The 27,395-nt window shown below is 45.7% G+C and overlaps 1 protein-coding gene across 1 annotated transcript in view; it reads left to right on the top strand.

The window, feature by feature from the left end:
- Positions 1–27,395, top strand: part of LOC147698613 (cytochrome P450 2J6-like) — a 686,733-nt gene that overhangs the window by 52,263 nt on the left and 607,075 nt on the right. Inside the window, exon 3 of the mRNA XM_086935205.1 lies at positions 23,203–23,352. Coding sequence (XP_086791331.1) covers positions 23,203–23,352 — 150 coding nt within the window. The remainder of the gene's footprint in view (positions 1–23,202; positions 23,353–27,395) is intronic.

Genomic DNA, 27,395 nt, shown 5'->3' on the forward strand with positions numbered 1-27,395 from the left:
CACCATAACCATATTGACTATCAGTCACTATGGTAATGTTTAGCTCTTTTCCAAATTCACATGCACAAATCAAAGCAATTAATTCTGTTACTTGAGCTGAACGAATTCCTTTGAGACAGGAAGCTTCAATTACATCTGAAACTGTACATACTGAATATGCTGCACTCGGAACACCTTAATCTGTTCTTAAGCATGAACCATCAACAAATAAAACATAATCTGATTCAGCTAACGGGACATCTTTTATGTCTTGTCTTGGTTTAGTGCAATATTCTAATACATCCAGGCATTCATAATCAACTTCATCCCTGATTTCTGTTTCAGTAGTGTCAGGTAATAATGTGGAAGGATTTAAATTAACACATCTCGCAATTGAAACATAGTCCGAGCCAAGAATAACCTTTTCATATTTTGTTAGCCTATTGTTTGTCAAATGTTGTGTTCTGCTTCTAGTGAGGAGAATTTCAACTAAGTGTGGTACATATACTTTTACAGGAAATCCCATTATTGCTTCACTTTGTTCCAAACTTACTATTGTTGCAGCTACTGCTTTTAAGCAACCTGGTGATGCTTTTGCAACAGGGTCAAGAACAGCTGAGAAATATGCTATTGGCTTTCTCAGTTTTCTATGTTTCTGAATCAGAACTGATAATGCACATCCTTTTCTTTCACTGCAATACAACTCAAATTCTTTTTCATAATCAGGCATTCCTAATGCTGGAGCTTCACACATACTTTTCTTTAACTGTTCAAAAGCTTCTAATTCAGTTTCTGTTAGGCTAATCGGGTCTTTTATGTCTGCTTTTGTCAGTCTCTGCAGTGGTTTTGCGATTACTGAAAACCCACTAATCCATTGGCGACAATAACCTACCATTCCTAGAAACATTCTAATCTGTCTCTGTGTTTTTGGAGGTTGCATTGCTTGAATCATTTTTATTCTGTCTGTTGTCACTTGTCTGACTCCCTTTGCAATTCTATGACCAAGATATTTTACTTCTTGTTTACAGAACTGTAATTTTGCAGGAGATACTTTATGTCCCTCATCTGCCAGATGATTTAAAAGAGTAATGGTATCTGTTACACAATTATCTCTTGTTTTTGCAGCCACAAGGAGGTCATCAATATACTGCACTAATGTAGATTTTCCAGGTAAATCTAGATTTTCCAATGATTTCTTTACAACTGATTAAAAATAGATGGACTTTCAGTGTATCCTTGAGGGATTCAACACCATGCTAAAATACGCTCTTTGAACCAGAACGCAAAAACTTGTTGGCTTTCTGGATGCAATGGAACAGTAAAGAATGCATTACACAAATCAATAACCGTATACCATTCTGCATCATGCGGAATCTGATATAAAATTACCGCTGGATTTGGTACAATTGGGCAACATGGAACAACAATTTTATTAACCTTTCTCAGGTCCTGAACAATTCTGAAGGTTCCATTTGGCTTTTTGATTCCCATAATAGGTGAATTACATGGACTACTCTCAATTTCTTTTAAAACACCTTGTTTTATGAATTTGTCTATTACAGGGGTAACACCTTCAATCACTTCTGCTTTCATTTTATACTGAGGAATGTTTGGATAATCTGCTCCTTGTTTTACTGATATTTTTACTGGGTCTACATTTTTCATCAAACCCATCTCATCTCCAGAGAAATCCCAATTTTTTACATTCACTGTGTCTTTTAATTCTTCAGGTAAATTATTCTTATCAAACACAGGAAATAATGTACTTTCTTCTGCCTCAACCATTGACATTGTTCATTTGTAAAGCCCATCTTCTTCTGGAGTTTGAAGCTCTATACCATCCGGTGAGCAATATATTGCACAATTCATTTTACAAAGAATATCCCTACCTAATAGATTTACAGGACTGCTATCACAAACTACAAATCTATGCATGTCTTTAAATTTACCTATTTCAACTTCAACTGGTTCAGTTAAATCTGTTTTTATTTGCTGATAAGCTACACCTACTACTTGGATTTTATCTCCAGAGAGAGGAAGGTTTTCTATTTCCACTGATCTAACAGTAGAACGGGTAGCACCCGTATCCACTAGGAAAGTAATTTCTACATCATTCACTTTACCATTTACAAATGGACCAGATTGATTTACCTCAAGAGTGGCTCCAAGCACACGCTCTTCCTCCTCTCTCAGGCACCGTCAGAAGTATTCCTCAGATTCACTCCCTCCATCTTCTTTCAACCAATATTGTTGAGACACATTCGACACATTCACTCTTGGCGATCTGTTTACCTTTTCACCTCCGCTGAATCCTGTTTCTGCACTGTATCTCTGCACATTTACACAGTTTGGAAGTGGCGGTTGTGGTAACTGACTTTGCTGAATCACTGATTCATGATAGCCCCACGAAGTTGAGCGCAAAAGGTGACCCCTCCCCTACCAGCCATGGAGCACACCCAGTTAGATGTCTGCCATTGCCACATCCAAAGCAGGGCAATGACAGGGTCATGCAAAGTGTTTGCGGTTCACAAAAGCAATGCACGTGCAACTCCTTTGCAGTCTGTTACGCTGTGGATGGGGACGGAAAAGAGGGAGGCTGACAAGCAGCAAAAGAAAGCCGTCCCAGGTCAATCGTCCAGGGCTGGCAGGGAAACAATAGGGCAGGGTAGCAGTCACCGGGCAGCAAAGCCGCCAGTCAGTGAAGTTAGCAAGAGCCCAGAGAGACACAGAGCCCGTCGACTCACACCTGTGCAAGCCAACTTCCAGAAGACATTGCAACCACCACCTCCGTTCAGCACAACATCCTCTCCCCTGTCCTATGGTCTGATGCCAAGTGGTGGAGGACCACACAAGGATCCAGAGGCCATCTGCAGGCCCAACAATGTTGGCAAGCGAGTAGGCAGGCCAGGTCTCAGTGCGTAGTATGAGGGCATTGTGAAGCAGGATATGGGTGGTGGCAGGCCCCAGAGCCACCCCGCCTCCAGCCAGGCACTCAATAGAAATAAGAGAGTCTCAGCAAGGCCCTTGAGTGAGCAGCGGCTCCTCGTCATCACCGCACCGGGCTGCCCGGTGGCTACAGTCTGACACTGCCTCTCTGGAGGGTTTCACAGGTCCCCTGCAGCTAGAATCCCCTGTGGATCCCTGGATGAGATCACAGTCGTGGCTCCAGTCCACCACTAGGAGCGGCCTAGGTCTCACTCCTGAGCACAGCCTCTGGAGCTCTTGGCGATGAAGAGAAAGGCAGCTTGCCCCTCCTGATCGAATTGCTGTGATTGGAGGGTCACAGGAGCATTGCAGTGGGGCAAGGCTAGTGGCAGGGATAGCTGCCCCAGAGACACTGCCCAAGCGTGCTCCACCTGGGCTGAAGAGCCCCAGGGAGTGGCCAGCTAAGGACAGATGATAGGGGCGGAGCAGCTGATGTCTAAGGAAGAGTGACAGCCATGTTTGGCTCCAAAGCCACGCCGTGTTTAAAATTTTGATAATGAAATACTTTGCAATATGAGGTAAAGCTGCAAGCCACACAGTTCATACCTTTATGGTGGCTAGTGACCGGTGGTATAATCCACATGTAAGCAATGAAAATATCATTAAATGGAAACTTGCCAGCTCACACTATATGGTCCTTGATATTCTGCCAATGCTTGAAAGAGAAAAAAAGGGATGTGTAAGGAAATGCCTCTTTTTGTATGGTCATCCCCCAAACTTTTGGACATATGTTGATGGTTTTTCGACTCTGGGAGTGCACTATGACCTGCTAACCAGACCTCAGTTCAAGTTTCCTGGTCTTTAAACATGTCTGTTGATGGGCTTATACCCAATTAACATAAGCTAACTTACTGCTAAGTCCCTAGTATACGGTACCAGGGGTGCCCAGAGCCTGAAATTTAGAGTGTCCCCTCAGGGACTACAGCACTTGTGCCAGCCTGAGTGGGAGAAGGTAAAACATGGTTCCAAATTTGCCACAGTAGACTGGTAGGGTGGCAGTTAAAAACCGTTAGATCGATTTTGCCATTTTAATCAATAGCAAAAGCACAAACTCCCTTTTTAATATGTGTAAGTCAGCCCAACAGTAGGCCTATCAAATCCTAAGGCAGAGTGCAACATATTAGCAAAGTAGAACATTTGCTTAAAATGTTCTAGCAATAAAATCCTGGAATGGTCAATTTTACTGGAAGACCGGTAGCCTAATGGCGAGTACAGATTGACACGCTGAACACCTCAGCTGCGCTAAATGCTGAATGGGACTACCAAAAATAGTACGTTAAGGTATCAAAAAACTCATTACATTGAGCTTGACTTGGTACCCAAGTCAAAATTGATGTAACTTGTTGCCCCATGCAACTTAAAGTTACCACTCAGTGGAATTTTGCTGCGGCTGGAAATGAGACAGCCTTCTGCCTACCTGTCTAGGGAGGCATGTCAACGGCTCCCAAAACAGATAACAATAGAGGCCTGCTACTAGAGTAGGTGTTACCTCCTCCTGACAGGAATCTATGCATGGAGTTAGACCACAAGGCAAGCTAAAAGGGGAAACCGCTTTTGAAGGGCAAATAATGAGCACACTAGAGGGAAAGTACTCTTCTGTTAGGGTAGACAGATTGGCCAAACCAAGATTTCCATGGGTGTGTAGCCCACAGGTAGCCACACATCTAGGGTGGGCTACCGAGCTCCCCACACCAAGAGAAGGGTCCCGAAATCTTGGGAGTGGGCAGAATACAGCACTCTAGGATAGGTAGCTACCACACTTCACAAGAAGTCCTCATCAGGTGGGAGGGAACATCGTAAGCCATTAATTAGTGACCGCTACTTCCCCTGAGGGCACATTCTGCGCATAAAAGAGGCAGCCCTGGCACGAGAACTCAGAACTCGCTTGATTGGAGAAGATTACCATCGAAGGACTGCCTTGCTGGCCCTGGAATTGGCAAAGAAAAGGCTGCACCATAATTGAACTGCACCTGCTGCTCCGCGGGCTACCGAAGGAAAGGACTGTGCCCGTTGTGTCCTGCTCATGCAGAAGTCATCCCCCAAGCCCAGCCTGAAGCAGAGTTAGTTGGCTGACTCCTTGTTCACATCACAGGGCCACAAAAACTGAAAAAGCCTGATAGGGTGAATTGTAGCCAGGATCACTGTGCCTCACTGCTGTGTAGCCCAAGAAACCAGAACTCAGTGATCCAAAGTTACTCCTTAGTCTGCTGGACGTGGGAGAGTTGTCAGAGTGCAGTTTGGTCACCTTGTTGGAGAGTTACCGGCAGAAGATTGAAACCGCTGAAACCACTGTGCCAGGCGACTGGTAGCCCAGTGGTGACTAGACTTCTGCTCACCCTAAGAGGACTATGAAGGATGTCGACCACTGTGGTTAGAATCACCTCAATAGGACCGAGGACTGAGGAATAGCTCCAGGAAAACCCCTATTGACGGCACAGCATCTTCAACATCCTGTGTCCCTTGCATATGACCACTCTTTAGAAGTCAATGGCAAGCTGCTGAAGTTAGTAGACCAAAGTAACTCTAAGTAACTGCGCTCCAACTTGTAAAGGCTTTTCTTGAAAACAATTCTCTGCGTCAAATTAATTGAATTTGCCAATGCTTAATTGAGGTTAAGTGAAAAGTCCTGATTTATTGTTACTTATAAAAACGATATCTCTGGAACCCTCTGGTAGATCATCTTAATTTTGGCATCCATAAATTCATAAAAATATATTCAATTTTTATAAATTGTTGTGGTTTTCCTGATTGTTGGGTTTCTTCTTTAAATGTTTTGGTGCTGTTTAAATGCTTTACACTGCTTCCCTTGTGTAAGCCTTGCTACTGAGAGCCACAGCTACCCAGGGTTGAGCTAAGGTTTAGCAAATTAAGCCTGACTAGTCCTAAAGGGGTTGGTAGTGTATTACATAGTGAGGTCACACAACAACAACTTATAATACACCCGATTTCCTCACAGGATGTCTAGGGCAAAATCACCTGGGCACATTACCCTCCAAAGCATATTGATGCTTTCAAGAATTGTCAAAAAGTAATAACACAGGTGATTTTGTCCAGAGGCTGTTTGTTTATGGGTACTGGAAGACTTTCCCTCTGGAACACCATGCTCTTTTCATGGATTATCGTACTAGTTATTTGCAATAGCCTCTCTCTAGTAAGTTCAATGAAAGTCCTCAAAGCCCTGGGATGGTAGATATAAACCCCTACAGGGAGTTCTTCTCTGTGGATTTTCTGAATTATGTGGTGTAAAGTTTGTCATTGATCATTACATTAAGGTCTAGGTTTTCAATGCTCTTGTTACTGCTGTGCTATGTTAAGCATAAGCCAGGTTGTGAATTGTTGAACCAAGAAATAAATTAGGATATATTTTCTCCATCTCCAGGCCAGATCATGAAAATATCATCAATATATAATGTGCACGTCTTGCTATTGAAACAGGGATTCAGAGTTCAGTGTGCACAATGCCTCAAGAGCCTCAACAATGATAACTAGAAAGTGCGATGCCAAAACGGTTCCCATGGATGTATCTTTGCGTAATAATTACAATGACAATAGTAATTGTCATTAAACCAGAAAAACTGGTAGATACCTGCAGGGGTCCCTGTCTGCCATTAATGAGAGCCTCTATCACCTGCATACCCCTCCTGCAGAATGTTATTGTATAATGATTCAATGTCGAGGGTGACCAAAATGTCAATGTATCCTGTCTTTCACATATGGTCTCGTATTGGGTACCATATCTTTGATAAACTAGTAATGTATCTACCCAATGGCTCTAACATAGAGCCACAGCCTAAGAGTATTGGCCTTCCTGGAGGTTTGGAAGCATTTTTGCGTACTTAAGAAACTGTTGTTCTTATTTTCTATTGTTCAAAAATAGGAATTCATTATAGCTCAGCAAGCCATCTAGTTCTGTCTGTTCAATCAAGAATTTGAGTGCATCTTGAATCTCCACTAAGGGGTTGCAGTTAAGACATGCGTAGTGTTCTGTGTTACTGAGCTAGCAATCAAACTCATGGTCATACTTGGTCTGCTCTTGAACCACTGTCACTCCCCCTTTATCGGATGGTTTGATATTATGTCTTTCTTTCTGCAAATCTAATATTACAAGGGTATGTGTACTTTGCTGATCAAAGGCATAGAAATCTTTCTAGGCCGATGGTTCAAAAGTAGTCAGTACTGGCAGCATCAAGGCATTTTGCTAAATTCACTGTAGAGCGGGTGCAGAGAACAATACCAACATGGGGCATTTCGGTGTCATGCTGTGCAAGAGAGTGCATCCAGACAGATTCCTGAGCAAAATGAATGATATCTGATCTTAGGGGATGATACACTGCCTCCTTCACACTTAGTTCCAGTACCACTGATTGAGTCTGTTTTATGTATAACCTTATCGGCTGTATTGGGATTGGCAGAAACAATAGAGTCACCTCGACTTCCAATTCAGAGGTAACACTTGTCCCAATAACTTTGTTCCCCAGGATGCAGAAAGAGGACACCTGTTATTCATCCACCTGTATGAAATCTGTGTCATCATCTCCCTATGTAGAGACTACTCATGGGGAGCAGTGAAAATCTGCCTAGTTTGTCCAAATTCTGGCCACTGGGTATAGTTACTAATATTTTGTGGTGCCGCTTGATTTGTGCAACACAATGCAAAGCATAGCTGTGAGTTACTACAATTTAGATGACAAGCACAGCACAAAATTGCTCTCCCTTAACCTTTTGCCTGCTTCCTTCCATTTTTCTTATCTTCTTTTTTCTGGCATTAAGACTCTGCGCACTTTACCACTGCTATCCAATGTTAAAGTGCATATCCTCTCTCCTAAATATGGTAATATTGGTACATGCCACATTGGCATAGTTACGTTACTTATGATACCTAGTAAAGTAGTTTCCCTTGTGCCAAGGGCATTTAAATTAAATATGACAAGTGGGCCTGTAGCACTGATTGAGCCACCTGCGTAAGTAAAAACAATGTCTCAGGCCTGCTTGCAGAGCCTTTGTGTGCAGTTTACAATGCCACGTCGACTTGGCAAAACAACTTTAATGCCAGGTCCAAACTGTCTTTTTTTAAAGATATAAAACACCCCTCAGGTAGACCCTGTATAACCCAAAGAGCAGGGTGCAATGTATTTAAAACGCAGAGCATGTACTTTTAGGTTTTACATGTCTTGGTCTTGAAAAACACCCAAAATAATTTTTCACTATTGCAAGAGCTAGCTCTCCCATAGTATAACATTGGGATTATTGTTGTATTTGGCTTATCTTCTTTCTATCTCTGGGGATTTCATGGTCACTCACATGATGTCACCACTGGAACCTTGGGTGACATCATGGAGTGTTTGGGGCTGGTCCTGGTGACAACTGGCAGTTGGAACCAGGCAGGCCGAGTGGCAAGCTAGTCACTCCTGGGGGTCTTCTTTGTAACTTATGACTTAACATCCTGAAGACTTGAATAAAGTAACCTACATGATACAAGGCTCCAGCTTCTATTTACAACATTTTTGGCGACTTTGAGAAATTTTGGAGCGTATTTACAAGGTACAAGAAACGGAAACAAGGAGAAAAGAACCCTCAGCGCAAAGCAAAAGCAAGTATTATGGAACAGCTCAAGAACTTTTAAATTAAAGAACTTTTAAATTGAAGTTTGAAGCAGAAGACAAGACATCCACCCTGGTAAGTCCCACCAGTGTCCTGTGTAATCGGACGGCCTGCAAACCCAGGGTGTAATTCTGCATTATATTGTGTGAGACTTGGCCAATTTCACTTGTGTGTGGAAAAGCAGTAATCAACCTTATCTGCATATTACCATGGAAAGACTGTTGTTACTTTAATGCAGCAAGCGTTCAGTTCAGCTTAACTTAATTCAGCAAGCTAAATTCATCAAGTCTGTTGTTAAGAGCTATTATTATTGACTGTAAAGAGCTATAAGTATTGACTGTCATCGAGTGGCTGACTCTGGATTTAAAAGAACAAGGCACCGTCTGAGTATGCCAGAAGACCAGCAGTCGTGTCTGTTTATTTAAACTGTCATCATCGTGAGCCTGTGAGCCTTGGAGAGTTTGCTGTATGCAACAGATGTTTAAAAGAAAACGCCGTTACCTATTTTCTTTCCGAGAATATGCAGAAAAGCCGCTTTATTTTGGAAGGTGTTAAACTGTCACTTTGGCACATAATTAGCAATCTCTTTGAAGCAGTGCACGTAGAAAAGCCACACAATTGAAATAGCACAGCGCTAAGCGAAGTGAGCATTTAACTGTCATTCCTCATGACTCATGTTTTGGAACAGAAGTGCACGCAGCAACACGCAGCGCTTGTGTTTGGAAGCAGCGCAGTGAGATTGAAATATTTCAGAGTGTACAACATGCAGCGCATATCATGCATGTACTTTGAAAATGTTTTTTTTTAGAGATGCGCCATAGATTCTTCAACTGTTTTTGTTTTGTTTAAATCAAAGAAATGCGTGTAGCTTACCTTCGCGCTCAAGCCCTTTATGACGTAAGGGAGTTTTCATTTCATGCCGCTCTTGCACGTTTAAAGCAATGACGTGCCCTGAGCCACACAGCTACGCAGTTTTACGTGCCTCCATTTTAGGAACATGACACCAAGCCTTCGGAGCGTCACCATGGAAACGACCCATGGGACTAGACAAGAGAGAATTTTGCCGTTTTAACATGGCAGTGTGTGTCACATCGCAAGAAAGTTTTACTTTTGGGATGAAAAGTGTAATTCGTGTGCAACTATTTTTCAAGGGAAAAAAGAACTCTTGATGGTTGATTTATTAAAGGCTGGCACAAACATTCTGGATGTGACATGGGAGTTGAGCCCTGACGATGAGGGAAGTGCTATTGGAATGCTGTTTCTGTGGAAGACGTCGCGAATCTTGCCATATTTACAGCGTTCCTTCTACTGAGGAGAACTTTGAGGAAGAACTCGGGTGAGAGACCGCTCACCGGAGCATAAGACTTTATTTAACATTATGTATGCTGGTCATTTGTAGTGTATGTCTGGTGCTTTCTGGGGGGTGGTGATTTGTGAGTGCATGTCTCAGGGAAGAGAGTGTTTTTTTTTTATGGTTGGTTGTAAGTTAATGGCGTGTACAGTGAGTACCTGCATAGTTTTGTGTTTGGACTGCTGTGAACCACGCAGGGTATTTTCAGGTGGTGTGTGAGCGGCAAGTGTTGTATTATCGTGCACCTACAGGGTGGTGTACATCTATAGCTTGTTGTTTTGGGGTCAGGAAGGCCCTGTACAGTTTATTATAGGAGGGGTTGCTTTTCAAATTTGTATACATGGTTTACATGTGTGGTTGTGTGTTGGGAGTTAGTTGTATACATGGTTTACATGTGTGATTGTGTGTTGGGAGTTATAAACTTCTGTACTTCTTTTTAAAAGAAGTGTACCCTGTCTCATCTATGGTTTTGGGACAGTTATGGTTCACGGGGTGAGAAATAACCCGTTACGGTACAGAGTCTGGTTTTTAAATTTAAGGGTGGTGAGTACTCCATATGGGAATTGGGGGCGGAGCAATGGTTGCAAGGCGTAGTTCACGGGGAGGGTTGTACCCCGTTACGGAGCGGAGTGGTCTCCATTATTTTTCGTCTCATTTAGTTTGTATTTGTGTGTTTCCCAAGGTAAGGGGATGGGTCTTGGGGCTAGTTATGTTTAGGATGTGTTGTCATTGACCTGTGTTTGTAACTGTTTGGGATGTGTTTGTTTTCCATCGGTGGAATGGATGCTATGTGTACTTTCATATGGATGTGTACACACATGTTAATTTTATCTATTGTATTTCCATCTTGTTGATTTCTCCAAAGAAAGGAGATGTGTTGTATTTGGCTTATCTTCTTTCTATCTCTGGGGATTTCATGGTCACTCACATGATGTCACCACTGGAACCTTGGGTGACATCATGGAGTGTTTGGGGCTGGTCCTGGTGACAACTGGCAGTTGGAACCAGGCAGGCCGAGTGGCAAGCTAGTCACTCCTGGGGGTCTTCTTTGTAACTTATGACTTAACATCCTGAAGACTTGAATAAAGTAACCTACATGATACAAGGCTCCAGCTTCTATTTACAACAATTATCTTATTACATTTTACAAGTGTAATTTCCAATTAGGAAGAGATAAGATCTACAATTCTTGTTTCTCTGAAATCACAGTTTATAATCACAATTCATCGCGAAGTTAGGTTTCTAAATTGCAATTCTGAAAAAGCCACTTTTAGAAAGTTGACATTTTCTTACTTTATACTAAAGAACAACAAGAGAGAGAGGGAATCTAAGGAGCACTCTTGGTCCCCCAAATCGAATGATCAAAACAACAAAAGAGTGTGCCTTCTTAGGAGAAGAGCAAGCATGGAGAATCACACTTGATTCATTAGAAAGCTCTCACTCACCAACCTAGTTGGTGACATGCTTCATCATCGGGCCCCACCAGGAAGGCCGAGTGCCTCCCAGGTATGCTTCAGAGCCAAAATTACTGCGGAGCAGGTTAGTGTTGTCTGAGTGACAAGTGAAAGTGATTGTGTGGTACGTTAAAAATGTTTAGATTGTGTCAAAAAATAAGTTTATTCGTTGACCAACCAGACACGGGTAAACACAAAGTGAGCGATGTAAGAGCTGGATAGATTGGTCAGCTATGTCTCACTGTGCGTGGTCAACATGTTTCTGCCTATCTGTTGCTATTGTCTAGGCATTCTCAGGACCAAAGTGTGAACCTCGGCGGTATGAGCGTGCTAAGGCTCACCCTAACCAAGAGGTCCAATGTGTGAAAAAGATCAAAAGTTTATAGTAACCTGCTGTTACTGAAGAATCCTTCCTATTGGGAGTAACCACAATATCTGTAACAAAAGACAAAAACATATACACAAAGAAACAAAAACTGTTTAGCATGCAGTAGTGGTATCTTTGTCACTGCTTTTGTACTTGTGCTCTTCTCAAAGTGCACTGTAACCTTACCTATGAGAGCTAAGGTGTACTACGGTGTGTATAACTGTACACATGTTTTCACATTATCGTTACTAGTAGTGGCTGAGCCCACTCATAATGTGAAGGTACCTTGTAAATAGCGCTATTTTACCTGCACGTACATTGATTCTAAAAAGGGTAACCCAATAAACCCTTGTAGGCCTGGGCAATGTTCAGTACAAGGTAAAGTCGTCTACAAGGGATTTGTTTAACCACTATCATTCACACTATTTGTTGAAACCTTAATCAATGAGATTGTCATACAAGAACAATCTCACAGGAGTCCACAGAACAACACTTATGGATATCTGAAGCAAAAGTAACACACGGGAGAACCTATTTCCATGAAAAATATATTCTGTATTTAATTGCTGAATTGCAAATTAATTAAAGGGGATACATAAAATCTTGAAAATAACTCCAAAAATGTCATGAAAGAATGTATAAATTAATTCAACAAAACAATTCATAACATAACAACCACTCCCATTGATCAAGTGAGAGCAACTAAAAAGCATAGATCATTATTGCTCTTCCAGGCATGGATTCCTTAGGAGATGGTGTGCAGGTCGACGTTTCGGTCTTTGTAGCTGTAGTCTCTAAGACCATCATCAGGAAAAAATGTTTTACAGCAAAAAGGAGTGGCCCTTATAGGGTTATTGGGAAGAACGGATCTACCGGGTTGGAAAGGCAGAATAGTCTCAAAATCTATTCTTGGCTTGGAACTAATCTCAACCGATAAGACCTCAATATCCGAACAGCAGTTTCTGGATAGATTCCCCAAAATTTGAAGGACGTATCCTCAATTCACGCTTGTTTAAAACGCAGCCAACCGACTCGGCCACTGACGGTCCGTGAAAATTTTTACCTGCACGCCAGCTTAGGCATTAACCGTATCCGTGCGTCAGTGTAAAAACGCTAGCATTATTGTAAGGAACAAACCAGTGCAGTTTCTGCATGGGGGTCTACCAAAAGTAGTGGGTCATTTTCCCTGTGCAATTTACAGCATCTGCTACTTAACCACACACACAAAGGTTCTCAACCTAGAACCAGGGAAAACATGGATGCGGCGAGGAGCACGCCCACGTTTTTACCTTGTGCACTGGTGATGGGCAGTTTCCTAGGCTGTCTGGCCACCAGTCCTGTGACCAGGTTTGCAAGTCTGAACCCAACAGCATAACTTCACTTTTATCTCCGTTCAATTTAAGGCAATTCGTCTGCATCCAGTGATTGATCTGTTCCATACAGTGTCTGAACCTGGTAGCTGTCTCTTTCGCATTATTTGAAATTGAAACCACTATTTGGGTGTCATCGGCGTACGAAACTGGGAGGAAGCCACAGTTCCTTATTATAGCTGCCAGGGGTGCCACGTATAGATTGAATAGAGTGGGACTTAACGACGACCCCCTGGGGTACCCCGCAAGGGGATTTAAAGGATTTGGATTTGGCCTCTCCCAGCTCGACGTGAAGGTCCTATTAGATAGGTATGATGCTAACAGAGACCGAGCTGTCTTGTACACTCCTGTCTCAGCAAGATGGGCGAGGAGAGTGTCGTGGTTTACCGTGTCGAAGGCCGCCGAGATATCTAACAAAATCAAAGTGGCCTGTCCTCTGGCGTCCAGTACACTCCTAAGCTCCTCTGTCGCCATCAGTAATGCTGTTTCTGTTTCGTGCCCTTCACGGAAGCCGAATTGCGAATGATCTAGTACATTTGCTTCCGTGAGGAATTGAGACAGCTGTCTGTTCAGAAGCTTCTCAAGAACGTTTGCAGCGAATGCAATTCTTGCAATAGGTCTATAATTTCCTGGTTCTTGAGGGTCTGAGTTGGGTTTCTTAAGTAGAGGCAGTACTGAAGCTAATTTTCATGGGTCAGGAAAGTGACTGGATTTGATTATTTCTGAGAAAAGCAAGCATAATTGCTCACTCAGCAGGTCAGAGAAGAGGTGCATCACCTTAGGTGGGCAGGGGTCCCATGTGCCCCCGGATTTCGTTGACCTAACCACTTGGAGAATCTGTTCAGTGGACGGAGGCTGAAAGTGGAAAATGTGGTCCTGAGTGTGGGGTGAAATCTCATCCTGTATTTTTGTGTTGGACCACAGGTGTGTAATATCCCCTGACCCCTTGAAGGATGCGTAAACTGCAGAAACTTTGTCTACAAAGAGCTGGCCCAGAATGTTGCAAAAATCTGAACTCATTTCTATGGGGGTCGCGCTGTTTGTTCTAGTTAATTTTTTAACTGTGGAAAAGAGTTCTTTGCTGGAGTTTTTTGCCTTTTCTATTTTTTGCATGAAATATTTGCATGGGGCACACTGGATCACCCATCGACGGGGTCCGGTCAGTGAGGGCTGCATCAGGTACCGAGCGGGTGCTTGGCTTTGCCGGCGTGAGTGAGACATTGCTACCATGCTACAAAATGAGATAAGTAACTCGCTTGCCGCCGGGCATCAGGATTTATTCTCCCCTCGTTTTTTTCACCCACAGGGTGTGCCTACTAGCCACCACCCCCTTCCCAAGACCCATGGTGTGATTAATTATTGCACCACATGTAAGATATTTCCCTTATGTGTGTTTCTCTCACTCGCCGAAACTACACTTTTTGTTCCTTATAATAATGCTAGCGTTTTTACACTGATGCACGGATACCGTTAACGCCTAAGCTGGCGTGCAGGTAAAATAGCGCTATTTACATGGTACCTTCACAGTATGAGTGGGCTCAGCCACTACCAGTAGCGATAATGTGAAAACATGTGCACAGTTATACTCATCATAGCACACCTTAGCTCTCATAGGTAAGGTTACAGTGCACTTTGAGAAGAGCACAATGCATGATGAAACTCAAATGGCAAAGACACCACTACTGCATTCTAAATAGTTTATGTTTCTTTCTTTGTGTATATGTTTTTGTCTTTCATTACAGAGGAGAAGTGTGGCTCAATGGTTAGAGCGAAGTACAAAAGGTGCCCGGCTGTTCCTATTACAGGTGGAAGTTTGGTGTTGGGGACACCCGTGCGTAGTGATAGAACGCTTGGGTATCCAATTTGTTGGATATAATGGCCTCACACACCCTTGCAGGTGTCATGCTTCATCATCGGCAATGCTCCTCGTTGGGTCGGCGGTGCAATACCCAACGGGCAACGCCTCAAAGAGGGGCTCTTTGGCGGAGATCTTTTTCCAACTGCCGTATGGGTGAAGTGTGGGTGAGGGGCCAGTATTGTGTAGATGTTTTTATGGGGGTTAAAATTGGGGTAAAGGGTACCAGGATCAGGTTTATTCTAGCGGTCCCTTACTCCAAGTTAAAAAAAGGAAGTCGAATAAACTCGGAGGGAAATAATGCGCCCTGGTGTGAGTCTAGACTAGTGAATAGATAAATAGGTTGAGATGTTTCTCGCTACGCGTCTTCTGACAAGCGATTCTTCAGCACCGTGTATATAAGAGATAGTATGTGCTATTACAAACTGTCTACAAAGAGCCTTTACATTGCTAAGGTAAGCTATTCCAATGTGTGTAAAGGTTCAAAGGTACCTGTGTTGTACAGCCACATACAATAGGAATTTAGGTGTGACCTGATGAGCCATCCTGGTAGTATGGAAGAGAGGATCTGGACCGAGCCTCACTTATTTCTGAAAAGACTGTATCCTGAAACACACAAAGGGCTGCATAACCCCCTGTAGTTATTCTGGAACCAGGGCAGGAGGGGAGGTCATCTGCACACTTCAAAAACCTGTCTTTGAAGACTCCCCCACTTCAAAGGCCTAACTGGGTGTAAGTACTGGACCTCTGACACAATGACTTCAGTACACTTCTGGACCTGTGATCACTCTGCCAGGAAGAACTACTGCACTGCTAAAAAGAGTGTCACTCTGCTGGACTGCTGTTTACTGGACTCCTGCCTCACTGACCTGCTGCCTACTGATCTATCTTTCCTAGGTGAGAGGGACTGGACCTGTATCAATACAATACACTATATCAACATTTGTAAAGCACAGCAGCTACCTCAAACGACAAAATAGCATGATCAAGCAGCAAAAGGAATTGGGTCTCTAAACTGAAAGAACTCAGCTAGTCCCGGCTGAAAAGCCATGTTTTTAGGGCTTTCCTGAACTCCCCTTCATCCAGTATATGCCAAAGTTTTACCGGAAGTGAGTTCCAAAGTCTAGTTGCCCCAACTGAGAAAGCCCTTCCTCCTATACGAGCTTTGACGAATTAGGGAACACACAGCAGATTCTGTGAATTAGAACATAGAGCCCAGGGTGACACCTAGTGCAAGCTGGATGGCCTCCTGATCTTAAGTCTCAGGGACATAAAAAACTTCCAACCATCGAGCTCCTACACCTGGACTCTGCAATCTGTGAGTCTGCCCGGCCATGTGGTGCGACCCCAGTCCTGGACCCTTGGACTAAGGTGTTTGGTCTAGCAGGACCGACGCATCTTCTGCTTTGGTAGCAGAATAAATGCATTGCTGCAGTTGTGGGCTCAGAACTGGCACATCCCCGTTGGGACCACTGGATATTGGAACTCCCGCATCACCGCTGCTGCGTGAAAAAAATCTACGCATCATCTCTGCTGCGTGGACAACTATGATGCATCCCCCTGCTGCGTGATTGACACAGACGCATCACATTGGCTGCACCCTGCTTCTTTGTCATTGCATTCAGGATTAAGGTACTTTTGTTCAGCGAGCCTCAATGGGTACCTGAACCCAGTCCATGCTCCATTGTTGTCGGCTGGAACTTTTGACTTTGTCCAGGTACGGCGCTACCAGATATCTCAAGTAAGCACTTATTGCTTCCATGTGCTATTTTGCAGTTTATTCTTTAAAAATTCGTACCTCAAGTTCTACTTATTAGATTGTGTCGATTTGATCTTGTTTTATTCATAAAATGGAGTTCTATTTTTCTAACCTGGTGTGGTATCGTTTTGTGTGGTGTTTTCACTGGTTTACTGTTTGAAGTGTTGCACAAATACTTTACACACTGCCTCTCAGTTAAGCCTGACTGCTCTATGCCAAGCTACCAGAGGGTGAGCAAAGTTTAATTTAGGGTTCGCCCGACACTTATCCTGAACAGGACTGTGGTTGATGTTTGACAAAGGTACTCACCCCAGTCAACCAAAAACCCAATTTCTAACACACTCCAATTTATAAAAATAGATTTTTATGAACAAAAGCATACCAAAATGACAAAACTCTTTAAAGTTTGATTTAAATTTTATTGCCAAAAAGAGCAAAGGAACAACTGCAGAAACCTGGTAGTGCTAGACTGTGATAAAGGTAATGTTTAAGGACGACTGCAATGGAGCGTGGGTCAGATATGAAGCCAAGGTAGGTCCCAGTCAAAGAGTTACTTTTGGACTTATAAATGTTTCTGGAGAAAAGGTGGTTGTCGATAAGTCGTCAACGGTGCAAGCTGGATCTGAATTGGGGTTGACGATAGTGGGTTGCTGAATAGTTTGCTCCAGGTGCAGTCATTGATGAAGGCAGGAAAGCTCAGAGCAGAAATTGAACTAGATTCAATTCTGAAGATTCAGTTTCCTTTTACCAAAAAAACAGGGAAAGTCAAAGAATGTTATGCTGCATTAACAAGTTTATAGATCACAGTGGTTGCCTGTGTGACAAGCTTCCTGCTACTAAAGAAGGAGCGTACAAGCTAAAAGCCTCAAACTTGCTCAAAGAGCCAGTTCTTAAGCTTTTTCTTTTTAAATTTATATCAGCCACATTTTTTTATTTCCAATAGAAGAGAATTTCAAGATATGGCTATACGAAAACCATAGTAAGCCTGCAGGCTGGTAGAGTGAATAGTCACAAAACTCTAATAAAATCCGTAGACTTGAGAACAACTCAAAAGAGACTAACCTCAAAAACCAAGTATAGAGGTGCTAACAGCCCTACGTGCTGTGAAATACTAGATAGAACAAGGAGAGCAAAGAAAAACAGGGAAAGTGTATTCAGAAACTACCTGAGGATAGCTGGTATCCAATCAATACAATCAATCAATCAATCAAAGCATTTATATAGCGCACTACTCACCCGGAGGGTCTCAAGGCGCTGGGGGAGGGGGGGTCCGCTACTGCTCGAACAGCCAGGTCTTGAGCTGCTTCCTGAAGGCCAGGTGGTCCTGGGTCAGGCGGAGGTGGGTCGGGAGGGAGTTCCAAGTCTTGGACTCCAGGTAGGAGAAGGACCTTCCTCGTGTGGTGGCTCTTCGGATGCGGGGGACGACGGCGAGGGCGTGGCCGGTCGATCGAAGCTGGTGTGTGGGAGCGTAGAAGTTGAGGCGGCTGTTGAGGTATCCTGGGCCTTGGTTGTGTAGGGCTTTGTGTGCGTGGGTGAGGAGACGGAAGGTGATTCTCTTGTTGACCGGGAGCAAGTGCAGATCTCTCAGGTGTCCGGAGAAGTGGCTGCGACGGGGGATGTCCAGGATGAGTCGTGCTGAGGCGTTCTGAATCCGCTGGAGTCTCTTCTGGAGTTTGGCGGTAGTTCCGGCGTAGAGGGAATTGCCGTAGTCCAGCCGGCTGGTGACGAGGGCCCGGGTGACCATCTTCCTGGTCTCGGTGGGGATCCACCGGAAGATCTTATATAGCATGCGCAGGATGTTGAAGCACGACGAGGAGACGGCGTTGACTTGTCTGGTCATGGAGAGGGAGGAGTCCAGGATGAAGTCCAGGTTGCGTGCGTGGTCTGTTGGTTTGGGTGCGCTGCCCAGGGCGGGGGGCCACCAGGAGTCATCTCAGGCGGAGGGTGAAGATCCCAGGATGAGGACTTCCATCTTGTCCGAGTTCAGTTTCAGGCGGCTGTTCGTCATCCTCTTGGCTACATCTGTCATCCCTTCGTGTAGGTTGGCTCTGGCGGTGGCAGGGTCGTTGGTGAGGGAGAGGATCAGCTGGGTGTCGTCGGCGTAGGAGATGATGTTGAGGTTGTGCTGGCGTGCGATGGCTGCGAGGGGGCTCATGTAGACGTTGAAGAGGGTTGGGCTGAGCGAGGAGCCTTGAGGAACGCCGCAGATGACTTCGGTGGCTTCTGATCTGAACGGGGGGAGGCGGACTCTCTGTGTCCTTCCGGTGAGGAACGAGATGATCCATTCCAGTGCCTTCTCCTGGATCCCGATGTTGCTGAGGCGCCGCACTAGGGTACGGTGGCAGACAGTGTCGAAAGCCGTGGAGAGGTCTAGGAGGATGAGGGCCGCTGTTTCTCCGTTGTCGAGCAGGGCTCGGATGTCATCGGTGGCTGCGATCAGGGCGGTCTCGGTGCTGTGGTTGGCCCGGAAGCCAGACTGCGAGAGGTCGAGGGATCCGTTCGTCTTGAGGAAAGCGGCCAGCTGCTTGTTGATGGTCTTCTCGATGACTTTTGCAGGAAATGGGAGCAGCGAGATGGGGCGGTAATTCTTGAGGTCGGTGGGGTCGGCTGATGGCTTCTTTAGTAGAGCCCTGAGTTCGGCGTGCTTCCAGCTCTCCGGGAAGGTAGCGGTGTCGAAGGAGGTGTTGATGATGTCCCGCAGGTTGGGTGCGATGACAGCGTCGGCCTTTTTGAAGACGTGGTGAGGGCAGGGGTCGGTCGGAGATCCGGAGTGGATGGAGTTCATCGTGCGGATGGTGTCTACGGTGCTGATCGGGGTCCAGGCGCAGAGGGTGGTGGTGGGGGGCGGTGGTTCAGTCGTGGCGTGCGTCGGTTGAGTGCTGAAGCTGTTGTGTATGTCCGCGATCTTGTTGTGGAAGTAGGAGGCGAGGGAATTGCAGAGGTCTTGCGAAGGGGTGATGTCGTTGTTTCCGGCGTTGGGGTTGGAGAGCTCTTTAACGATGTTGAAGAGTTCCTTGCTGTTGTGTGCGTTGTTGTCCAGTCGTTCCTTGAATGCAGTTTTCTTGGTGGCGTGGATCAGTTGGTGGTGTTTTCGGGTGGCGAGCTTGAGGGCAGTCATGTTGGTCGGTGTTGGGTCTCTGCGCCAGGCTTTCTCGAGTGCTCGGCAGTTCTTCTTGGAGCTCTTGAGTTCGTTGGTGAACCATGGGGCTTTCTTGCTGCCGGGTCTGCTAGGCGGGGTCTTCAGAGGGGCGAGGTCGTCTGCGCAGTTGCTGGTCCACTTCGCGAGGTTGGTGGCCGTCTGGCTTGGGTTTGTTGCGCTGGTGGGAGGGTTCATGCTCAGGGAAGTCGCGAGCTGGTTGGCTGTGATCTTGTTCCAGCTTCTGCGTGTAACCTGTTGCTGGTGGTGGTGGATCGTGGTCCTACTGAAGCTGAAGTGGACGCAGCTGTGGTCCGTCCAGTGGAGTCCGGTGGCGTGGCTGACGGTGATGACCTTGCTGGATGAGAACACAGGGTCTAGTGTGTGTCCGGCGTAGTGGGTGGGGGTGGTCACCAGCTGCTTGAGACCGAGGTTGGCGAGGTTGTCCAGTAGGGTGGTGGTGTTGCGGTCGTTGTTGTTCTCCAGGTGGAAGTTGAGGTCCCAGAGGAGGATGTAGTCAGCGGAGAGGAGGGCTGATGAAGTCGGCGATGTCTTCGCTGAATTGTGTGCGTGGTCCCGGGGGTCTGTAGATGAAAGTGCCTCTGAGGGTGGTCTTGGGGTTGATGTGGATCAGGAAGTGCAGGTGTTCGGCGGGTGCGAGGGTGTCGTCGGTGTTGGTCGTGATGCGGATGGTGTTCCTGTGGATGATGGCGATGCCTCCTCCTGTCTGGTTGACGCGGTCCCTCCGGATGATCTTGTAGCCGTCCGGGATGGCGATGGCGATGTCGGGCGCTGAGGAGGCGTTCATCCAGGTTTCCGTGAGGAAGGCGACGTCTGGGGCTTTGGTGTCGAGCAGGTCCCAGAGCTCGACGGCGTGTCTGTGGATGGAGCGGGTGTTGAGCAGGATGCATTTGAGGTGGTTGCTGCTGCTGCTCGGCTTGGTCGTTGCTGGTGTAGTGCAGGTTCGGGTGCAGGTGAACTTGCAGGAGTGGCAGCAGAAGGGTCCGTGGGTGCGTCTCGGGGTGGCTCGATAGCATCCCAGGGTTCGACCGGCGTTGAGTGCGTAGAGTTCGGTGGCGTCGTAGGTCCGGCGGGTGGGCTGGGGTCTGCGGGAGCCAGGGGTCCTGGCATTGGGCGCGGTCCAGGCGCGGACGGGCGCACACGGGCTTACCTTTGGCGCACCTCGGCGCTCATTCGGCGCTCCCGCTGCGCGCGTCCGCTGCACGGTCACTCTGGGGGCGTCATAAGTAGGGGGACGGGAGGGCGGGTCAGCTGGGTAGGCGGGAGCGGGGCGTCCAATGGGCGGTGGTGGGCGGGGCCGCAGGGGGTCAGCGGCGGGAAAAAACTGGCAGCCGGACGGCTCAACTGTGGCTGGGCCGCTCGGGTGCAGGGAAGGCAGTGGCGGCAGGAGCCGGTGGGCGGGAGTCCTCGGCAGTCCTCTGCGGATCGTCTGGAAGCGGCGGGAGCAAGGGGGTGACCCGGCCTACTGAAAGGCGCAGTGGTCACTCCCGAGTGCGTCCGGCGATCCCCTTAAGTAGGGGGACGGGAGGGCGGGTCAGCTGGGTAGGCGGGAGCGGGGAGTCCAATGGGCGGTGGTGGGCGGGGCCGCAGGGGGTCAGCGGCGGGAAAAAACTGGCGGCCCAGCTGTGGTTGGGTCGTTCAGGTTCAGGGAGGGCAGCGGCGGCAGGAGCAGGTGGGCGGGAGTCCTCGGCAGTCCTCTGCGGATCGTCTGGAAGCGGCGGGAGCAAGGGGGTGACCCGGCCTACTGAAAGGCGCAGTGGTCACTCAATCATACACAATCATGTGCCCAGTGTCATCATCTGGGATTCAAAACAACCCTCTCTCGTCCCTCTTAAGACTCAGAGGGGAAGAGGGAGAATGAATTGTACCCATATGTGTAGTTCTCACACAAGGAAAAGATGAGAGCAGATGGGATTATTATTTGAAAATTTAGTGATCAAGTTGATTACTAAAATGCAATGCAAAAAATTGTGAGAGAATCGTGATTAAATAGGATAAACAATAGAGATGAAATACTACCCTGTGTCGTATTTTTACTCACAATCTTCAATGTGTTTTCCTATTAAAAACAGTGTAAAGGTGAAAAAAACAAGAAACAGTTAGGAATTAATTACTGTTTCGATGGTCAACATGTTTCGGCCAATATGATTAATCTCCCTCGCTTTCTTCAGGACCTAAACAAACCTTTGTCACTGCAATAACTGCAAAAGGTAATACATACAGTTCTGTTGTATTAATATTCCAATCCTTGATACAAGCATGATGTCTGGACTGCATCTAGGAAAAATAATAAATGAACATAACAAATCACTGTGCATCATAGCCCTCCAATGTCATCATATCTAATCAAGATTAATAAAAAAAAACTTCTTATAGAAGGCTTACAGTTTATTTTCAAGGGATAAGCCTCGCCTCACTCAAGTTACTATTAGAGGCCCGCTCTGTGGGATAAATAATCCATCAACACAAGTATGAGGAAAATGACTACACTGTATCTAAAGACAGCGTCTGTCAACAAACAATAATGAATACATAGCATACTGTGTAAATAACTTGTCATAGTCAAAAACTGAGTGTAAAAACAGCAGTTCAGCATGAGAGTGCAAGAAAGTCTATAATAGTCTAAGGGAGTGACCCCCAAAGTCAGTTATTTTTTTAAGTTGACTACTGACTAATTATAATTCCAGAGTTCTAATGATTTTTCTAGGGTTCAAAGCAATTGAATAAATTACCAATGAATGCCTTACTTGAGTGGGATCTAGCGGGAATTAGATAGATAGATCTCATATCCAATGTACTATAGAATACAACCCTCCCGCTGCAATAGGCCCACACAGTAGTAGCTGTCAAAGAGACTTTCTCTCCATATTATTGATGTCGGAATGCGTATTAGTGATTAGGAGTAACCATCTGAATATCCCTACATTGCCTATTTATAATAAATATATAGACAGCATGTTATATCGCAATCTAGACGACTCTCGTCATTCTACGTTATTATCCTGCAAAAAGACTCCCAAAGATCGCCACATTTTGATGTATATTTAAAACCCACAAGGTTGTGTGCAACTCGGGTTCAGAAAATTACTTAAAAAAAAAAAAGGCAACATCGCCGACTATGTGACAAGATCTAGGAAAAGGGCTCGGTTTTGTTACAGCATAGTGTAGAGTGAATAACCTGCTCAAGCTTGAATTGTAATACAGATATGCCATTCACAGCACTGTGCTTGTCTGGACCTCTTCCTTATATATCCATTTACCTTTGCCATTATAAATGAATTGCCATGCAGAAATCCCCCCATTAATGAATACATGTATCTACAGGTATTCTCGCAACCAATGGTCACATCTGGAAGCAGCAGAGACGGGCAAGTGTAATCATGCTGCGCAGCCTGGGCCTTGGGCAGAAGAGCATGGAGAACCGAATACAAGATGAGGTGCAACACATGGTAGAGTTCCTCACTTCTCAGGAAGGTTGGTATATGGATCAGTTGAATACATTATTTTAGTAGATCTATATAATATTCTGAGTTTAGAACTACACTAGGCACTTTTCTGGATCATTTAGATTAGAAGATTTAATTAGGAGACTATTACAAATCATGTGTGCTAGTTTTTTTTGTAAGCAGAAAATGGATGCACCAGCTCTTTGACAATGCACAAATAACATTCAAATGTATAAGATAATAGCTCATGATTCTCAACATTTTTTCAAGCAATTTTGTATTTATGGGTGTTCCTCTGTGGTACCTTTAAGAAAGGGTTAGAAAAATATGTGTTGTCAGGCAATGGGAAGTTGAGCGCCCTTTGGGAAAAATGGACATACATATGTAGGGAATCAGTGTCAACCCACAGAATTACAACTTTGCGGATATTCACAAATATTCACTGTGCATTTTCCAATCTTAAATGCGCATTTACAGTTACCCCAGGATACTCTGAGTTTCTTCCTTAATGTTACATATTTTGTTTGTTTGTTTGCTGAAAACCCGAAGAAAGAGTATTAACAGAAAGAGGCTTTTTTTTTATTCACTGCATATTTCTGGGGAGTTTGGTGAATCAGAAAGCTAGCGCATATAGTTAAAAATGTAAGAGTAAGAGTGAATCATAGATTCACTCTTTATTCTATCTATCTATCTATCTATACGGAATTTGTTAAGCGCACGGTCACCCAGGGGTTTCATGGCGCTGAAGAAAACAGATGGTAGATGGTAAGTGAGGGGGCAGATGGTGTATTGCTCTAACCATACGCTTGTTTGAATAGCCAGGTCTTCAAGGCTCGCCTGAACTCTGTCAGCTTGGTACAGCTCCGGATGGACAAGGGCAATGAGTTCCAGGTCTTTGGGGCGAGGTATGCGAAGCTGGATCCGCCGAGTCGTTTCTTTTTAAAAGTCGGCACCGTGAGGAGGGACAGATGGGTAGAACGAAGCTCGCGGGTGGGTTCATGTTTGTTAATGAGTTGGTTAACGAACCTGGGGCTCTTTCCGTGAAGAGCCTTGAAAATTATGCAGCCTGTCTTAAAAGTGATCCGATGGGTGATGGGAAGCCAATGGAGGGAGGCCAACAAAGGTTTGGCTGACTTCCTGTGATTGCTCTTGAATATTAATCTGGCTGCTTGATTTTGAGCAATCTGCAGGCGTTTAGCGATGGTGAGGGGGAGGCCCAGGTAGGTAGAGTTGGAGAAATCTAACCGCGAGAGAACCAGTGCGAGCACCACCTGGATAAGAGCAGAATGGGTCAGCAGATGAGCGATTTTTTTAATCTTTCTTAACTGAAAGAAGCAGGAGGAGATCACAGTTCCGACCTGGGTCTTCAGTGAGAGATCGGCGCTAAGAGTGACCCCGAGGCTTTTGGCTGACTGGGAGGGGGATGGGGGTGTGCCCAACGAGGATGGCCAAAAGTGGGGCCCCCAACTGAGTGCGCTGTTGCTAGGGAGTACTAACTCAGTCTTTCCTGGGTTTAGCTTAAGGTGGTTCCGATCCATCCAGCTCTGAATGTGCAGCATGGTCTTTTGAAATTCCTCGACGGAGTCCGGGAAGTTGAGGGGAAATACCAGCTGCAAATCGTCTGCGTAGTTAAATATAATGACTTTTCTGTTTTTCAGGGAGTGCAGTAGGGGTTTAAGATAAAGATTAAAAAGAAGGGGAGACAGTGAGGAGCCCTGTGGGACACCGCAAGTGGTTGGGAGTGTGGGGGCTGTGAAGTTCTCCAGCTTTACAGCCTGGGATCTGTCCGTCAGGAAGGACTTGATCCAAGAGAGAGCCGCGCCGCTGAGGCCGGCTTGTTCGACACGGTGTAATAGTATGGTATGGTCCACCGTGTCGAACACGGCCGATAGGTCGAGCAGTACGAGGGCCTGATGGATTCCATTGTCGGCATTGGTCCTTAGGGTGTTCTGCACGGCAAGGATCACCGCCTCGGTGGAGTGTGCCTGGCGGAATCCCGCTTGGTTGGGTTCCAAATACTCTGATGTTTCGATGAAGTTAGATAAGCAGCTGGTTACGTAAGCTTCCAGTAGCTTTGCACAGTAAGGGAGAAGGGAAATGGGGCGGTAGTTAGAGAGGTTGGAGGGATCGGCACCTGGTTTCTTGATAAGAGGGACCAGGGTGGCATTTTTGAAGGAATCGGGTACTATTCCTCGTGATAGGGAGGTGTTCAGAATAGGGAGTATGCCCTGGGGGAGTGCAGCATAGACTTCTTTCAGAATATGCGGGGGGCAGGGATCGTTGGGTGAACCCGATTTTACTCGGTTTATTAGCTCCAGTAATTTGGGTGGGTCAATGAGGGGGATGTCCAGAAGGGTGTTAGGATTTCTACAGATGTCCGGGTCGTCTGCTACAGCATGATTGGTTTGAATGCTGTTTTTTATGATGTCAATCTTCTCCTTGAAGAAGTCGTTAAGCAGGTTACACATCGTTTGTGAAGCAGGTTGAGAGGGAGAGGTTCTGGCGTCATTGCATAGGTCGTTGACGACTCTGAAGATTTCCCGTGATTTGTTTTTGGCGTTAGAGATTTTATCTGAGAAGAAGGAGGCTTTGGCAGATAGGATAGAGTCGTTGTAATTTTTGCGGGCTGTCTTGTATAGTGCTCTGTCTGTGGCGTGGTAGCCATGTCTCCACTTCCTTTCTAGTTGACGGAGTTCTAGTTTCTGCTTTTTTAGGTCAGCGGAAAACCATTTGTGGGCGTCCATGCGACGGGCGCGGGAGAACTTGGTGAGGGGAGCATGTTCATTACATGCAGAGGAGAGCCATTCGGTATGTGCTTTGTCCATCAGATTGATGTCTGGTCCCTGGTATTGTTGAATCTATCCCCACAAACCAAGGACAGATTTGCCAGAATATTTCCTATATAATTAAGCTCTCTGCTCTTGGGTGTAGAAGCTAGGCCAAGGACAAAGGCACAGGTTACCTTGTTCTGGTGCACTTCATTCGTTTATTCACTTGTGCTGATTTTATTCCTGCAGCAATGTTGAGAAAATCTGCTGTTTTCTGCATGGTAACCCCTGATACTTTACCTTTTCTGGACCATGATGTTGGCTGGTTAGTAGTCTGTGAAGTGTGACACTGCTATTCAGTGTCACAGTGAAGTGTGTGTATTCAGAATCCAAAATTACATTGGTAAGATTGGTTTCAGCTAATTGGTCATTTTAAATTGATGTGCAGAGAGACGGGGGCAAGGATGTACAAGGTGGGGTTTTCGGGTCAGCTAGCACTAGTTGCAGTGCTAAAGTCATTACATCCCTCCCTAACTTGGCGTCACCCTTCGTGCTTGACAGGCAAAGTCTCAGAGTCTTTGGCTTGGTGGTGGATTTACCCTTAGGTTGTAGCGCAGCTGGTGGGAGTGCTGTCCCCCCCTTCAGCCCTTAGCTCACGCTGGGAGTCTGTTTCAACGCATTCCCTTGTGCTCAGTAGTCCAACCTCGGGGTCCTCTTCGACTCCGAGCTCTCCTTCGATCTCCATGCTTCGACCACAGCGGGAAAATGCTTCGGCATAATAAATTCCTTAAGGAAATTCTTTGATTTCCTCCCGCTTGACTCAAGAAAAATGGTGGCGGTAGCCCTCATACTCTCCCGTGTGGACTACTGCAATGGACTCATGGCAGGGACCAAAAAGTCCACTCTCGCCAAACTACAAAGTGTCTTGCACACTGCCGCCCGGCTTGTCTTAAAACTTCCACGAAAATCTTCAATCTCTGCAGCCCTTAAAGCCTTACACTGGCTCCCCTTGCACAAGAGAATCCTCTTCAAGATTCTCATTGTAGCCTTCCGAGCCTTCAACAAATCCGGTCCTTCCTACTTGATTAGACGCTTCCCCCATTATACTCCGTGCCGCTCCCTCAGATCTTCACAAGATAACCTCATAACCCCCCCTAAATTCAACCTGAAATCTAAAGGCGGCAAAACTCTAAGCACCTTAGCTATTAAAGCCTGGAATAGTATGCCAAGGCATCTCAGGCTTCAAACAGTCGAAAAGCCATTCCGGAAGCTCCTCAAAACCTGGATCTTCAAGCTTCCCGAC

This window comes from Lissotriton vulgaris, chromosome 8, assembly GCF_964263255.1.
Source record: "Lissotriton vulgaris chromosome 8, aLisVul1.2, whole genome shotgun sequence".
NCBI lineage: Eukaryota > Metazoa > Chordata > Amphibia > Caudata > Salamandridae > Lissotriton > Lissotriton vulgaris.